Source organism: Amphibalanus amphitrite, unplaced genomic scaffold (genome assembly GCF_019059575.1).
Source record: "Amphibalanus amphitrite isolate SeventyFive unplaced genomic scaffold, NRLGWU_Aamphi_draft 000646F_arrow, whole genome shotgun sequence".
Taxonomy (NCBI): domain Eukaryota; kingdom Metazoa; phylum Arthropoda; class Thecostraca; order Balanomorpha; family Balanidae; genus Amphibalanus; species Amphibalanus amphitrite.
The window spans coordinates 262,926-279,748 of record NW_024882140.1 but is presented as its reverse complement, the minus strand read 5'-3'; the positions used below and the strand labels follow the sequence as shown (position 1 = coordinate 279,748).

Below are 16,823 nucleotides of genomic sequence, written 5' to 3'. Positions count from 1 at the left end.
AACGTCTTGTCGATCAACCCGGGTCTTCAATTCTTCCCTCACGCAGCCTCCGAACCTCATGCAGTCCATTCAACCAAAAACATATTACCAACCTCCGATCTCTACCCGAACAAACCCGAATAAACCCAATACAGCCAGCTTTCGTAGGTGAGACAACGAGCCGGCCAACCTTCCCGCGCTACTCACAGGTAAGAAGCGCCAACCCCACCACGCTTCTCCCCCGCACTCACCGGTGAGAAGGCGACGGTGTCGGCGAGGTTCTCGTAGGTGCGGTGCGTCTCCCTGCTGAGACCGGCCGCGGCCCGCGGCTGGTTCAGACGGTTCTTCCGCGACACCAGGTCGGGACTGGAGCGGCTCACCTGTGAGGGAAAGAAGGGTGTAAAAATAACATATCTTATTTATAGGGTAAGAGGGTAATAGTGTGCAAGAAGGCTGTCAGGCGGAGGTTCCGCCTTCTTGGAGACAATTAGACAAACAGTTCTCACCACAAGGTGTGATTATCGCCGTGCCATAGTTTTTCGGTATGTCGCATCCGCCTCAGCGCTTTTTTTCGTTTCCCTCAGCTGTGCATCGGAGCATGCCAGCTCCGACTGCCGCGGTATGTCCCACCCATGACCAGGGCCAGGGACCACAGTATGTGTACCCTACCACACCCTGGACGGCCCTGCAGAGACTGGGACCGCACCTCTTCAGTACCGGGGTCACCGCAGCGGCTACCTCTAACCGCCGGACGACGGACACACCCGCTGTCATGCCAGCGCGCACGCAAGGAGTGGCTAGGGAGAGTCCCGAGGACAGAGGCCGCTCTGCACGGCGGCGTTGGAAGATATGACGTCTAAGGAGGTGACATGGTCAGCCAATATCCCTATAGTGGTGACTGGCGGTGGCAACAGGCAGCGGAGGCGGACAGATGGCCGCAGACTCGGGGCGGAGCGGCCAGACTGTCCCTGACCCGACCACCGCTGCACGGGTGTGTTCCGTGCCCAGCTCTCCGTGTATGTGTGTGTGGGTGCAGCCGGGCGGCGGCGGCGGCGGTCCGCCCAGACTGTCGGGCGGCGCACCTTACCGGGTGGCGGTCCGCCCGAATCCGCCCCGCCGACCCTGGGTGAGCGGTGAGCACACCGCCCGGCCAGCCGCCCGGGGTCAGACGTACGCGGTCGGCGGACGGACAGTAGGGAGCGTCCGCGGGAATATTCTCAGCGTTCGCCTTCAGTAGCGGCCGTCCGTTAGACGGACGGGTGGCTCAGGAATCAGCTCAGCCGTCACGAACGCTGCCGGTCCGACAAACCAGGCAACGGGTGCCGGCCGACCACTCCGCCGCTACAGCAGCCACCAAAGCCGATCAGAGCATAGGAGAAAACACTACTTTGATATATTGAAAAGGTCAAGAAAGAGCCAGTCTCGGCGTCAGTCTCAGAGTCGACAAACCGAGGAAAACAGTCGCCGAGTCGCCGTTGCGCAATCGACGGCCCGTTGGCCGGCGGCCGTCACTCACATTCAGCGACGGAAGACCCACAGAGAACCTGTTTTCCGCTTAATAAATAGCGCGATCGACACCAGATAGCGAAAAGAACCGGACAACATACCGGCCCGGCGACTACCTGTCCGGCAACTTTGCACCGCGCCGGCAAATCCAGGCGTTGCGTAAAGCCAGAAACACGTCCGTTTTTCGCTATGACGCACGTACGATCTACCTACTGAGCACTGCTGGAGGTAGCGGCAGGAACAACAAAGAGGAAACGAAATGGAGCGAACAGGCATAAGCCCGGATCAGAAATCCGCAGCAGCTCAGAGACCCACGTTGCGTAAGGAGACGATGACTCGACCTGGAGGCTGCGTGACTGAGAGACTGTACGCGGAAAACCGCACGCCGCCGTCGCCAGACACGGATGGAGGGCAGACTGGGAAACCACAGTGCTGACGCTAGTCTCTATCCTGGGATAAAGACTAGTCTATATCCTGGGATGAATACAAAGAGGAAACACGCAGGTGGGAGTGTCAACGCTCACGAGACACCGCGAGGCACAGGGAACACGCGAGAGTGTCGAGAGCGCTCACCAGACACCAGCGCAGCGGCACTACTGAGCCGAGAAGCCCTGCACTGAGGCACCCGCTCACCACGGCTCGCACTGCGACACTTTGTAGTGAGATAGTGCACAGTGCACCAATTCACCCCTGAAACACGCGGCCGCCTGAGCACGAGCGTAACTCACTGTTCAAACAAGATAACGCACACACACCTGCACCTCGCACGACACAATTACGCTGTTGTACTACGATAAACCATGGCGGCGTAGTCACCGCCTCTGACAGCAGCTCGAGCAGGTCGAGCAGTTCTTACCCTGCGGAGAGCGGCCAGCGGTGGTGGCGGCGAGCCCGTTTCCGCACCATGGTACTCGCGCGTCTCCAGAAGACTGCTCGCCACCATGACAGACGTCCTCAGACTTCTCTCAGACTTCTCTCAGACTCTATCAGACTCCAGGGTGCGACAGTTCGTCAGGATCTCCCAACCTCCACAGCACGACTCTCCACACAGCTCTCTGTTCACACGGCCCGCGCCAGCGCGGCCCACCGACTCGACTGAGGGCAGCGTCCAGTCAGCCGCGCCGGCCGGTCGGCCGGTCCGTCTCGTGACCGGTCTGCGCCGCCGCCACCAGCGCCGCCGCCGCTGCTGAGGCGCTGTTTAGCCAGCAGGGCGCGCCGCCAGTCGAGGTTACACGCAAGGTGACTGACCAAAAGAAGCGCTGCGCCCCCGCTCTCTCTCCATTCATCCATCTCTCTATCCCCCGTCGCCTCAGTGGTTTGACGGTTGTGGGCGGCATATGACGCATGATAACCGATAGCGTCGGTTTGGAGTTCTCCTGACCGTGCCACTCACGCGTGAATCAGTGTCACGACTGGTGACACACCAACATACCAAGGCACAGACAAACGGAGCGGCATGTGTGAGGTATGCAATAGATAACAAACGACACTATGCAGCTTCAGTCGGTAGTGGGAAATTGATCAGTAATTCACGGACCCGTGTGACTAAGAATCACAAACTCATAAATAGATAGAGCCCACTGTATGCAGAAACCCCGAGAAAGGTCAGCTAACTGCGTTACATCACCAATCCTGGACGCTCACGCCGTGACTTTCCACTTCGTGATTTTCCACGGACCGAATCATCGACCACGCCGTCCGGTACGGAGGTGCCATGCCACACATGTCCTAATATGCCAGCCCGCCTGACATTTCCCTCAGCTCGTCCGTGAGACGTGAGACACGCAGGTCGATCGGACCTCATCGTACCCCGACCTGACCGCAGACCATGGCTAAACGGCACGACCGGAGACCAGGGACCACAGACCAGAGGGCACGCCGCGGACCATGAGCTGGGACCACGGCGTAGGACCACGACCACGAGCATACCACACCTGGTGACTGCGGTCTCACGACGCCGACAGCGGAGAAGCAGACGTTGCGGTCACCAACACGCGCCAGGTGCGTGAATGCAGCGTGGTGGTGGTGAGCGCAGAACAGTCAGAAAAAGAAATATCGGAGATTACAGACTGCGCCGCGTCCAGAGTATCGGAAGTTGCACTGCTCCAAAACACGCTCTTAAACAGGCGAGATGATTCGATAATCAATGAATCATCGCCCAGTCTTTCCAAGTCCAAACCCAAGTGTCTTTCTTCCCAACAGAGATTGCCATCTAAACGACAGCTCAGATTCTGCAGCGTCCCATCCATGCCTCACCATCCGCCATGCCTGCAGGTAGACCTGTAATTGTCAACGTGGCGGTGGTGGCATGATTCAGGTGTCAGAGGTGACAATGACACCCTCCAGCCGTGGGTGTCATCGGGTGTCACCTGTCATCCCCCCAGCCATGGGGAGACCTTTTGTATGAGTCAGAGACGACCCCGCTAGTGTGCAAACTAGCGGGATGGGGCTGCAGCGATTCACGAACAGAATGTTCCCCAGCCGGAACAGGCCGGCTTGCATTCAGTTACAGCACGACTCAGTGCGAGCTATGTACAGCGCTCGACTGGGCTAAAGCTCTGGCAAGATAGGTGGCAGAGCAAGTGGCCTTCAAAAGAAATGGTTATCAATCTTAATTCCTAATAACGACGACTGGCAAAATCGTAAAAACAAAGCAGGCACAGTCGCTCTCACACGCTGTTCAATCTAGTTTCATTTGTTTAAAATATATATAACACTCAAGTTCGAAAACAGCTATATCTAAATGATTACTTTATCGCGCAAGCACAAACAAGGCAGTTGCAAATTGTGGCGCCACTTTAACAAGGCCATTAAGGTAACGTCTGATCCCGCTTTGATAAAGCAGTGAGCTTAGACAAGCCAGCTATCGGGAAAGGCTGTGGTTCTGTGCCGTTGTCAGGGAAAGGTCACATTGGATTGGTGCCACGCCAGAGCTGGCCATACCTCTTGCATGTGATGTGACACATAGCCACAGTGCAGCCGGTGTAACTTTCATGCGTTCGAGAAACGATCTGATGAAATGGTGCATACAAGAAGAGCTAGACGCAGAATACAATGGAAACGACAAGATGACTCCTATATCCAACTAAGGAGAGAAATGAGACAGACGAAACAAAGAGAGGAAGAGAGCGAGAGCGAGAGAGAGAGAGAGAGAGAGAGAGAGGGGGGGAGAGAGAGAGAGAGAGAGAAAGAGAAAGAGAGAGAGAGAGAGAGAGAGAGAGAGAGAGAGAGAGAGAGAGAGAGAGAGAGAGAGAGAGAGAGAGAGAGAGAGAGAGAGAGAGAGAGAGAGAGAGAGAGAGAGAGAGAGAGCACATCACGGGACAATAGCCGCCCGTGCCACACAGGGTCGACCCCGCCTTCTCCACGCTGAGAGCCACCAAACAGACCTTGAGGGACCGGCGGGCTCTGAGTCAGCTCTTCAGACTCCGTGACGTCACAGACAGGTAGTATGACGTCACACCAGGAAGGAATGGCCGGTCGGCGCGGCACGACGGAGGGAGGGGGAATATCGCCCATACAGAGCTGGCGAGGCATAGCTATGACTGTGACGATGGGCTTCTCTCCCGAGGCACAAGAGAACTGTTGCTTCAGAGGCAGGACGGAAGACATCGTTAAGACTTCTTTACACCTAAGAAAAAATATTATTCTGAGGGCCATACATCACAGAACTTCTACATTGTGATGAGATATAAGCGTAGCACCAATATCCTGAAAGATAATCCCTCTCAAATTCTCTGGATAATGAACACTTGTTATGACAGCCATTCAAATTATTGCGATGCACGAAACTGCATCGACCGGCCATTCGTCATCATCGGCTATAATGTCGACCATGCTAATCCGGGGCGCAAATAGCCCGTGTTCGGCGGCTGTGTTCGGCACGGGTCGGCCCACACCGGATCCGACCGGCCTGATGGCGCATTTAAACAGGACCGCTCACGCTGCCGCCACCAACGGTGGAAGGGGAGGGCGGGGTGCTCGGATCAGAGCACGCATAGCATAGCACGGCAGCTCCATATAATGTTTCGGCTGAAGGGAGATAAGAACCATAGCGAAGCTTCTGCAACCGGTCATCAATAAAGGCATGTTCTGTGAACGAGTTTGAGCACAGTATGACCTCCAGAAAGAGAGACGAGTACAGAAGTAGGCATAAGCGAAACATAAGATATTGCAGACGCGAGGATAGGATGCGAACCGAGGGTGAAAATAAGCGTAACTTTTAGTAAGCTGTGCGTGGGAATTCGTGCATGAATGAAGATCTAATGACATGCCTCTCATTGACATAAGCGTCACAACAAGCCGGCCGGCCGGCCATCTCCCCAGTCGGTTAGTCGGCCGGTATTTGAACAAGGTTACTGGAGCGGTCCGCTGATGAAATTACCCGTAACAATAGCCGCGGATCACCCACCTCGCTCCGGAGGTCTCCGAGCGGTGAGCTCACAAAAAGGAGCACAAGGAGGCGATCGCTGATCGGGATACCGGACGTGGGCACGACAGGAGACCAATCAGAAGTCCCAATCGAGGACCGATCAGCCGATCAGGGGTGGTCGAACCACAGATCCATCACAGGCGTCTCGGTGAGTCTGACGGGAAAGAAGAACTTAGCTGGCTGAACTCACAAGTAGACAAGACCGACGGGGCTTAATTCGCAACGAATTTTCCAGGTGGGCCAGAAGACCACCGATGTAGGCAGTGAAATCATTCAATTAGAGGCCAGAGCTAGATGGAGTGATCGGCCATAACACTGTATTCAAGGTATATCCAGCCACTCGAACTCGATCGATACCGTGATCATCTGCCCGCCCAGACTCAGTAAGTTCTGGAACTCGGATCGATGAAGATGCCTGGCGGAGGCAGACACGCCGCTTGATATGAGGATGATCTGGTGGAGCACTGCAGTCGATTGGACAGAAGCACGCCTAACCAGCCGATCTATATAAAGGTAAACAGGAATACAGCTGACTGGTGGGCGGATATGATACGCTGAAGCCATACCTAGCGCGGTGCAAGCGATGCAGGCGGTTGATTAGAAAGCAGCACATACTTAAGAATTACTGGCGTGCCACACCCACATTTGGCAATGAGGCCTACAACGTTGAGCCTGAGGTAAAGCGGAAAAATAAAATGAGTAAAATGAGAAACACCTAAAACACAAGAAACATCAAGCCGATCCAACTTCACCAGCCCAACGCTTCGGCTGTATCAGTATACTCACACAATTCCGGCTCCCTCTCCACACCGCACTGAAGCTCCCAGCCCAGCAGCTCACAGCTCCGGCAGCTTCGACACCCCACAGCTCTGCCGTGGAGCGCGGTGACTCGACTGGCAGCCCGGCGGAGGCTCGACGCTCTACTGACCCGGCACCCGGCGGCAGCGGCGGCGGTGGCGGTGGGCGGTGGGCGAGCGGTGGGCGGTGGGAGGTGGGAGGTGGGCGAGCGGTACGGTCGTGGGACAGCGAGAGCGCCTCTTCCGGCAGACATAGCGGTAGCGTGCGCCCGGCGCCGGGCCTCTCACGGCCAGTCAGCGGGCGGTGAAACACGGCGGGCCAGGGGTGGCGAGACCCCGGGACGCCCTGCTAATGGGGTGAACTCAGAGCGATGAGCGAGAGCCAACGGAAGCGAAACTGACGGCGAGCAAAGGCGAGAGACAATCGACCGCCATCAACCAACACAGGCGAAAGGGCGAACGGAAACACGGCCGAGTCTGAATATCTCAAGTTTTTCTCGTTGAATCTGGTCGTGCCCAACAGGAAAAACGTCATGGGATAAAGATCAACGTTCAAACGAACACTGATTTTATCAAAGGTCGAAGGCCGGCGACCAAACAGGTTCGGGAGATCAAACCGGAACCATGGGAGAAAACGGTACGGCCACGACTCCGGCAGCGCTGCTGCTGTAGGAATGTTCGAGGTAAAACTGCATACTGCCGGGCTGCACGATCGAGCACCGTATGCTGACCATTACTCACCGATTAATCCCCTGGCCTCCGCAGCATGCAACGAAACACAGTCAGAGCTCCTGGTAGCAACTCAGGCGGAACCAGGCGTGACCGGCCACTGGGCTTCCGGAGAGTCTACGGAGTCAAACGCTGACTTCCGACGGAACCACGCTACATACGTCGGCCTGCACTGCCGGCACGCCACAGCGCAGGGACCCCATGCCTCGGAACCCTACAAAAGGCACGGTAACCGCACCGACCAGTGAACATTCACCCCCTCCCCTTCCTAGCCCCCTTCTGACGCGGCGGTTACATCACAATACGCCGTGACGGGGCGGCCGAGCTATGGCACAGCTCTATGAGGCACCCGTGGACACTGGAGCGATCTTTCCGCCCTGTGGCTCCACCGGCCGCCTCAGACGGCGCCGTACGCCTCACGGCACGGATAAGACACGCGCTGTAGCGGCGCCGTCACGGGTGGAGACTTCTTGCGCCCGAGAGCGAAAGGCAACAGGTGGACACAGACGGGCATTGCGCAGGGATGGTCCGGGCTCTTGTTTTAAAAGGGGTTCTTAATTGCAAGTGTGCACTGCAAACCGTAAATTGTCCGCTAAGTATGTTCTTGAAATTCGCTGCTTCCGGTCGATGGTCTGCATAGAAAGACCCGACGGGCACAAACTTAATACTCAGCCTGAATAAATTACTACCAAGCCGCGGTATAATACTGTCATAGAAACGAGAGGAAGAGTTCGAGCGGTAAGGAACACCTTGGAATGCCATACATGGCTCCTTCTTTGAACTTTGAACCCCAAACCGCTCAAAACATGTGATCAGGCTCGTGATAAGTGAGAGCAAGATATTAACTTGGCTGCAGGATATCTGGTTCAGAATATCAACTTGATAAAGGTGCCCTATCGGACCGTCTACTCGGCGTCCCTCATTCTGCCGCCCACACCTAATGACAGCGATCACCACTGACAGTAACTGACGGCCACCCCCGCCGATACCCCGCAGCGAGGACGGGCCAAAGGTTGGCCGCCGTGCGTCACGGCAACGTCACGTGGCGTCACGAGGGGGCGTCACGAGGGGGCGTCACGGGGCCGTCGGTAGGAGAAGTCCCGCATCTGTGACACCAGCGACACGGTCAACTGCAGCAGGCAGCGCCGATCAGCCGAGGGCGGTGGCTTTGTGAATATCCGCTGAATTACGGACAATCGATGGCGAACCCGTGGTGTGGCACCGAAACCTTCGGACTGATAATCGCAAAATAAAATATTGTCATGCCCTTTCGCATAATAAAATGCAGATACACTATTTCAAAGGAAAAATTGTGTGCTGACTTGACTGGCAAAATACCTGTAAAATGAATGGCTGGCAGAGACCGCTGACCAGTAGACAACTCACCAGCCCAGGGTGAAGAGACGGCGCCGAGTGATCATCTGTCTTGGGAACCGGCGGGGCGTTCCTCGACTTGCGAGGCGACGGAGACCGCCTGGGCGGCGGCGGTGGCAGCACAAGACACTTGGCCGGCTTCGCACGCACCACAGGCAGTTCAGCCGTTTCGGGAGACAGTACGAGCCGCTCGACCGGTTCACGAGACACTTCGGCTCGTCTCGCCTCCGGAGCCGCTACAGGTCGGCTCGCTTCAGGAGGCACTTCAATTCGCCTTGCTTCAGGAGACTCTTTAGGTCGGTTTGCCTCAGGAGACCTCTCGGATCGAGTCGCCTCCGGGGATGCAGACCTTCTAGCCGGCTGAGGAGGCGACACAGGTCGCTCGACTGGCTCAGGTGGCACAACAGACCGCTTGGTTGGCTCAGGAGGCGGCATAGACCGTTTAGTTGGCTCGGGCGGCAGTCTGGTCGGTTCAGAAGGCAGTACATGTCGTTTGGCCGGTTCAGGAGGCACCACGGACCGTTTCACCGGCTCCGGAGGAAGCACATGCCGCTTGGCCGGCTCCGGAGGCCGCCGTCTGTCCGTCTCGAGCCCTGGCATTGTGAAGCACTGACGAGGAACACCTCTGTCGAAGTAAGACAATAAACTGTGAGAGGTTCGCTCTGACCCACTGCGGTCGGCGGCGCTATCTAATCAGCCGCCTAGCGCGGGAGACAGATAGCAGGAGAGTGGCACTCTCCACACACGGCTCCTGGGCTGACGGTATGTCGGCAGCACCGGAGTGTCGTTAGGTCTGTCCTAGGACCGCAGATAACCCTCACAGCCTCCAGAGCCGATACGGAGCCCCGCTGGCCGCCTCCACACCTCGCAGACCGTCAATCACTGTGCTCAGCTGATCACAGACAGACGGAAGAGCCCCGCCCCCGACACCTCCCGGCACCCCCCCCCCCCCCCTCCCCGGTGATGGCGCGGCGGCTCCACATTAGAAAACGGCCCGTTTCCGGCACAGCACGGCAGACGGTAGCTCGCTCCTGCGCCATTAATGCCCCGGTGCACAGCACGCCACCACTGGCTGGGGTCGGGTCAGAGGTCACGCCGTGGTCCGGTAGGGTCAGTGAGGTCGGAGATCGGAGCAGGCCACCCACTGCACACACCGCATTCACGGCCAATGTAACCCCAGAGCGGTTTGGTCAAACGGAACCGGTGTCTTCATAAAACACCGCAATCTTCATATGAGGGAGAGCATCCAAGAGACAATCACCACTGTTTACATGCGTGAAAGCTTCAGAGAGAACAGTCTGTACGATGCGATACTGGACTATTTAGCGTCTCAAGATAACGGTGATTCACCGTGACGCTGTTTCTTGCTTCCATCTTCGTCCCTCACGAGGCCAATCAAACGCGCTACCATTAAACCTCCCCCGCTCCATGAATCACCCCTCCACTCGCCCGGCGCGCCGTTATACAGCGCAGCCCGGGACCCACCTGCACATTAGCCGAGGCCAGGTCGGGCGTGGAGCAGCTGGCCAGCTTGCTGTACGGGTAGGGCGGCGGCGGCTTGTACAGCTGGTGCTGGAACAACTGCAGCTCTGACGTCATCACGGGGTCGGTCGTGACGTCGCCGAGACTCTGAGAGGCCAGCTCAGGCGTGCTGCGGCGGAGACGGCGGGACGCGGGGTTAGTGAGTGAAGGACAACTTCGTGTCACACATAATGACATCAAATGGTATATAGGACCACACAGTAACATCATGAATATAGGTCGGTCAATGTAAGATTGAAAGCGTACCATGTATCTCAGCGTGGTATTTAAATGTAAATTCAAATGAAACTTGCAAAAATAACTTGTTAAATAAGGTACCTAAATTAAAGTAAGCATTCCGGAGAATCATACGCAGCTTATTGAAAGTGATGTTTGTGAAGGTGGCTCGGAGCTTCCTACCAACTGCCACTTGTCGGATAATTTGTCACGGAAGAGGTGTAATTTGGAAGTTTACGAAAGCCGAGGTTAAACACCGGAGAAGCAGCTGCGTGACTGAAACACTGTTATTAGCCGGGGTCGTGTCTCACTGTGTTCTCATAGTCTAAAACTAATTACAAAAAGTTGTCACGCAACACTCCTACCAAGCCTCTTGGAATAACAAATCTAGGCCGGGTGTTTTGTAAAGTAAGAGTGTTAGTTTGCGTAGTTTATGTTTTATTTCATTAGCAATTCTCAGCATTCAGAAAGCCAATATACCTGAGCGCCTTGGATATTACGACATCCAGCATGTCGGGTCAATGAAGAAAGGTTTTGTGGATTTTATTAAAATTGACAAGCCAATCGCTATATTCACATAGTCTCAAAATCATCAGCCAAACAAAGGCGCTTTATCGTTGCTCTCTATGTCAGAGGAAACATGCGGTCCACGCTCAAACACACATCATCTAGCCACACTGAAGCCAGCAAACCACTTAAAGTGAATGTCTTTACACGCTTCTACCGATAAGATAGGTTGATTCCGGCATAATCACATGACAAACACATGACCTTGATGCCGTGCAGGTATTTTAAAACCAAACATCTGTGAATATTGTTGAGACAAATAGACCACTTTACACTGAATAGCCTCTATGTAAAAATGTACAGGTGTCAGATACCGTCACTTACTTTACCGTCTCCCGTATCATCACAAACAGAGGACCTGATCTAACGCTCCCCCACCGTCCCACACAGCTCTCACTGACCTGTACGTGTGGACACTAGAGTTGATAAGATCTCCAGCGGCTGGCAGAGCCTGCACTGCCGCTCCGTTACCAAGGTAACCGAACGAAGGCAGGTGAGACAGATCGGCATAGTTTTTGTACTGTGAGAAGTCGGTCACCTGGCAGAAAAGGAAAAATCGTTAGATGGCGGAATAGTTTACCAAGTAACTAAATGGACAGGTTCAAAGAACCTTACTTGTTCTCTCCAATAAGTTGAAACGGAATGACTCCAATTATGAGTGGCTTGCTTTTCCAAGAGTGCAGGGTGCAAGCCAGGCGAGTTCACAAGTGTCTCATCCCCGTCCAGGATTGAATAATGGTTTCTTACCGTGCCCCAGAACATTCCTCCATCTCAGCATTCTATCTCACGCTGAACTACTGTCACACATGCCCCAATATTATTCATTTGACACTGTTCCACCGCTACATTGTTCGCTATCACTACAACACCGCTCCTCTCGTGTTTACTTCAGTCTCTCATTACCCCTTCTGTTTCTCATCTCGTCTCTCGCTCTCCCCCGCACTCACATCCGCCGGCTCTTTGTGCTGGATCTCCGGCTGTGACCGGTACATGTAGGACGGCTCGGCAGCCGGCGCCGCGGCCACGCTCGCCGCCGAGTACATCTGTTTCAGGGCCGTGTCGTAGTCGGGCGCCTGGCGGTACTGCGGCAGCAGCGCCCTACGGTGGCGAGACGGGGAACTAGAGGTTAGAAGTGACTGCCATATAGGCGCTGGGCGGTAGCACAGTATGTTAGTCCAATACAATGTACAAAAAATATACCTGCGACAAATACAAGACAGTCGAACAGGTCTCCATCGAACCCTAGCCTCCCATGACAACAGTCACACAACCTCGGGCCATGTTGTTAACGAAACGAACCCTAGCCAAGTTAACGAAACCGAACGGCCGATTAGTCCAAATTCGTCCACACACTCTGAACATGTCTATATGATGCTCCATAACCCGACTCCGCCGCTCTCACATAGCACTGACATCGCCGGCACTCCAAGTCCAAAAACATGGTATCATGCCTCATGGCCCTCCGACTGAAACAGTCAACGCTGGGACAGCCAGGACAGCCCTCGTCACCGCTGAGTAGCGAGCTACCCACCTTTCAGTCAGATTATCATCTGCGTCGGCCTTATCTGAGTCCATCGAGGCTCAAATCGTGTGCCTATGATCAGCCAACAAACAGAAAACGCCGACAAAAGGCTTATATTATCCACTTTGAATCAATATTTGGGTACTTCGCTCAAGGCGGACGCCTTTCCCACGAGTCGCTTGAAAAAAGACCGGCAAAAAGACGCATTGCAAAACAAGGCCGCAAAAATGGACGGGCTGAAACTAATGGCACGTGCGCCGTTTCCGAGGATACCTTCAACAAAGAAAAACAACGCCTGTGCTTGGCCTGTTGTTCAACGCAGAGCATATTGAATTGTGTTCGTCCTTCGGGTGGGACTAAACCGACAAGTTAACATAAAATTAACCATATTAACAAAACCAACAACTATTGAGCAACTTTATTTCATCAGAAACTGACCTGGCCTGAGACAATTGTTGCTGCTGTTGCTGCTGCTGCTGTTGCTGTTGCTGCTGCTGCTGTTGCTGTTGTTGTTGTTGCTGCTGCTGTTGCTGCTGCTGCTGCTGTTGTTGCTGTTTCTGCTGCTGCTGCTGGCCTAGGCTCCAGCTGCTCTCCGTGTGCGGCTGACTGTAGCTGGTGATCAGCCCGTAGTGAGCGCTGCTGGTACTCTGCTCAGCCCGGTAGCTCGGCTCCGAGTGGTAGGTGGGGTCCTGAAACCAGAACCGGCCGGACGTCACAAATGGAGAGACTCGGGGTCGGCTGGGACACAGCGACAGCTCGGGAGAAAGCTGGATACTCAGGGTGTCACGTCATACACGGTGAACAGAAAATGCGTAATATCACACTAAACACAGATAATTTAAATTCAGATACAACGTGACACCACATAAATAGGGAGGAGTCGACAGGGATCAATGCAAGCCTGCTCTCATCAATCGGCGGCGCCGCATAGTCCACATCCCGTCCGAAAATTATGACACCTGCATAACAGAATAAGCTTTAGAAATAAGAAGGAAAAGGAAAGCCCAAATCACCACTCAGGCCACTACCATCCACCGTCTCGCCAGATCCCAATTTGGTGGCTCACCTGTCCGAAGGGACTGGCCCGGTCCCTCTCGGGCGCCACCATCCGCGGAACGGTCGACGCCTGTATGTCGGGCGGAGGCAGTCGTGACATGGTAGGCTTTCCCGACAGGAGCGCTTGGTTCGTGTCGAAAAACTTGTGCTGCGCGGGGAGGGAGTAGTCAGGTCAGTGATCAGTTCAGTTCAGAATAGGAGTGGTCAATTCAGTCGATGCGGCCATTATCATAGTCTGTTCTACTACACTAAATTCCAATGTTTACTCCAAGCTGTTCATTGTTCGGTAAATGATAAATGAACGATGCATATTGCATGGTGGAACAAACTCCAGACAGCAGTTGCGGTACACCCTTGGAAAGCAGCCTACACAGAACGTTCCCATGCATTCCAGAGGCGCTACATATTCATGCAAGTGACTAATCCACCTGCTGGCTGGTCGGACCACACTCAGGACTAGCTCCACGAACCGTTTGGTGACGTCAGCACACAAAACACGGGCCCAACACGGCGGCGACAGCTGCCTCAGGTCTGATTTACAGCGTAAACTGGAGCTGTGTAGCACATTCCTCATCGCCCGAGCCATTACAAACAGCTGACTCAAAAAACAACACCTCCGGTTGACCAGCTTCCGTCCAATATAACCACCGCGTACCTAAACCCTCTCATCATTCTTTCTGTCACCAGTATCGCTCATCCCCAAAATATCTCTACCCTCTCTCTCTACCCCTGCCTCCCTCCCTCCCTCTCTCACCTGTTGTACGCAGACCTTCCACACATATTTCGCCAGCTCCTTGTCGTCCATCACAAAGTTGGCCGCCCGGTTCTCAGTCAGCTCGATGCCGAAGTTCCGTTTGTGGTTGTGCAGGTTGGTGATATCGGCCCAGCGGTAGAAGGTGGGCGGCTGGTTACCGCCCAGTCGGACCACGATACCGGTCAGCGAGGCGCCCACCAGCACACCGTTGCCGCTGTCGTCCTGACGGGCATCGGGTCACAGGTCATGTCACATGGCATGGGTCAGACTACGGGTCAGGCCACATGGAGAGTAAGCGGCCAGGAACATGACAGGTCATGGGTACATTTGGGTCAAGTCATACGTCCGATTACGGTTCAAAAATCAAAATGCGGGTCAGGTCACATCTAAGCTGACAGACCAGATCAAACACTGATGCTGACCAAAAGAAGAGAATGAGACACCCAGAGACGGGGAAGAGAAAAATCACCGCGTGCCAAGACAGAATCCTTCTCTCCTCGCCAACCCTCTGCATAACCCTTGTCTCACCCGGCAGACAAAGTGCTCCTGCCCGTATCCCTCGAGCTGCTGCGCCTCGATGATGTAGTAATCCTCTGCGGCCTGCTGGGTGAAGCCGCGCAGAGTCGAGTGCGACTGGAGCGCCGCCTCTGTCAGAGTCTCACGACGCTCCTCGTCCAACACCATGTGCTGCAACGGGGCAGAAAGGGTCAGATAGGGGGTCAGATGAGGTCAGAAAAAGGGTCAGATAAAGTCAGATGAGGTCAGAAGAAGGGTTAGATAAGGTCAGATGAGGTCAGGGATGGTCACAAAGATGTAAGCTCTGGTAATCTAGTCAGAGCAATATCGTCAAATAACGATTGACTGTGTCAAAACTGACGTTACAGTCGGGTGTTAACAGAGTGATTTGACATACGGCGAGTCAGTCGGCAGACGGCCAATGCCAGGCAATTAGACAGACACGGTGTCATAACACTCAGGTGAACAACACGATATGATGACGTGAGGCATTCGACACGTGAGCTACCAACACACGTTGCTGGAATACCACACGCTAATGACAGACTAAACACAAACATCATTATTCTCTCCAGACACCGACATAGCGGTCCGACAGCTTGACGCTGTACCAATGGCATCGCCCGACCGTCGAGAAGGAACCATGCCTGCTCTACTCTTCTGTCTGTTGTAATAAACCCAATGCTATCCAGCCCTCCAGGCTGTCCTGGCTGTGTCGCTAGCCTGTACCGATCAACCAGTGTGCTTCACCAATCGGGAAAGAAAGCTTAGCTCAAAGGTTAGACGGTCATAACCTTAAATGGCTTCTTGGGGGAACGATAGCGCAATCTAATCAGCAAACAGCGTGCTGCGTACACAAAGTGGATAAGATTGGCAGGACAAAGGCGATCCAGTACAAACAAGCACGGATTTAGCCGAGATAGGTTATGCACACATTCCATCTATTAAATGAAACGTGGAGCTTCCGATTACGATAATAACAATAGTAGAATATCAGACCAGCATTGGCCTTTCCTGTCTACATGTTTGATTCCACTGCGTGTGCAAGAAAATCAGGAATACAGAAGCAGAGCAATTGATAACAATAGCCATCTCATGTCCCTAACATAGATCACGTTCTTGAATAACAATCCAACCGTTCAGGCATATCATCCGTCGAAGACTGCCTACTTCACGCTCCGAGTCCTACCCTGGAGAAGAGCTCCGGGATACATACTGGGCCGTGTGGCCGTGTCTCACCCTGGGGAAGAGCGCCAGCTCTACGCGTTGAGTCTTATCCCCTGGGGAAGAGCGCCAGCTCCCTCATGTACTGTGTATTGTGCAGAGTCTCACCCTGGGGAAGAGCGCCAGTTCCCTGATGTACTGCGCCGAGTGTCGGTCGGCGTCAAAGTCTCCCAGCTCCGCCTGCAGGCTGTAGCTGGCCAGCATCACTGCCTGCTCGTAGTTACAGTGCAGACGGCACTCGAGAACGTCATTCTTCAGCTGAAGAAAGTACTGAGTGCTGTGAAAGACACAGGAGGAAACCGTCAGAGGCATTCAATCGGCAGGATATTCCGGATGTTCATTGTTCACTCAACGCAACGCATATTTCGAGCAAAGAGCAAAGCTAGATACGAGAGGTACCATAAAAAGATGTCCCCTACCCATACATTGGCATAATGCATACTGTAACATCCAGCCATGCATATAAGTAAGAATGATCACGGAGCATTTGCACACTCCACACTGCAATTACGAACGCAATGTTCATCTGCCTACAATAATTGAGTAAGTGGTATGTCACCACCGGAAACCCTCAGCCTTGCTCAGCCGCGTAACTCAACATTATGGGGCAGG

The 16,823-nt window shown here is 54.3% G+C and overlaps 1 protein-coding gene across 4 annotated transcripts in view; it reads right to left on the bottom strand.

Annotated features, from left to right (window-relative positions):
- Positions 1–16,823, bottom strand: part of LOC122363900 (tyrosine-protein phosphatase non-receptor type 14-like) — a 56,545-nt gene that overhangs the window by 7,788 nt on the left and 31,934 nt on the right. For all 4 annotated transcript variants that reach the window (XM_043333716.1, XM_043333717.1, XM_043333713.1 and 1 more), the window contains 9 exons: positions 16,320–16,488; positions 15,000–15,158; positions 14,472–14,693; positions 13,728–13,865; positions 13,100–13,350; positions 12,087–12,237; positions 11,541–11,677; positions 10,300–10,465; positions 231–359 (listed from right to left, as the gene is read on the bottom strand). In XM_043333716.1, the coding sequence (XP_043189651.1) occupies positions 231–359; positions 10,300–10,465; positions 11,541–11,677; positions 12,087–12,237; positions 13,100–13,350; positions 13,728–13,865; positions 14,472–14,693; positions 15,000–15,158; positions 16,320–16,488 (1,522 nt within the window). The remainder of the gene's footprint in view (positions 1–230; positions 360–10,299; positions 10,466–11,540; positions 11,678–12,086; positions 12,238–13,099; positions 13,351–13,727; positions 13,866–14,471; positions 14,694–14,999; positions 15,159–16,319; positions 16,489–16,823) is intronic.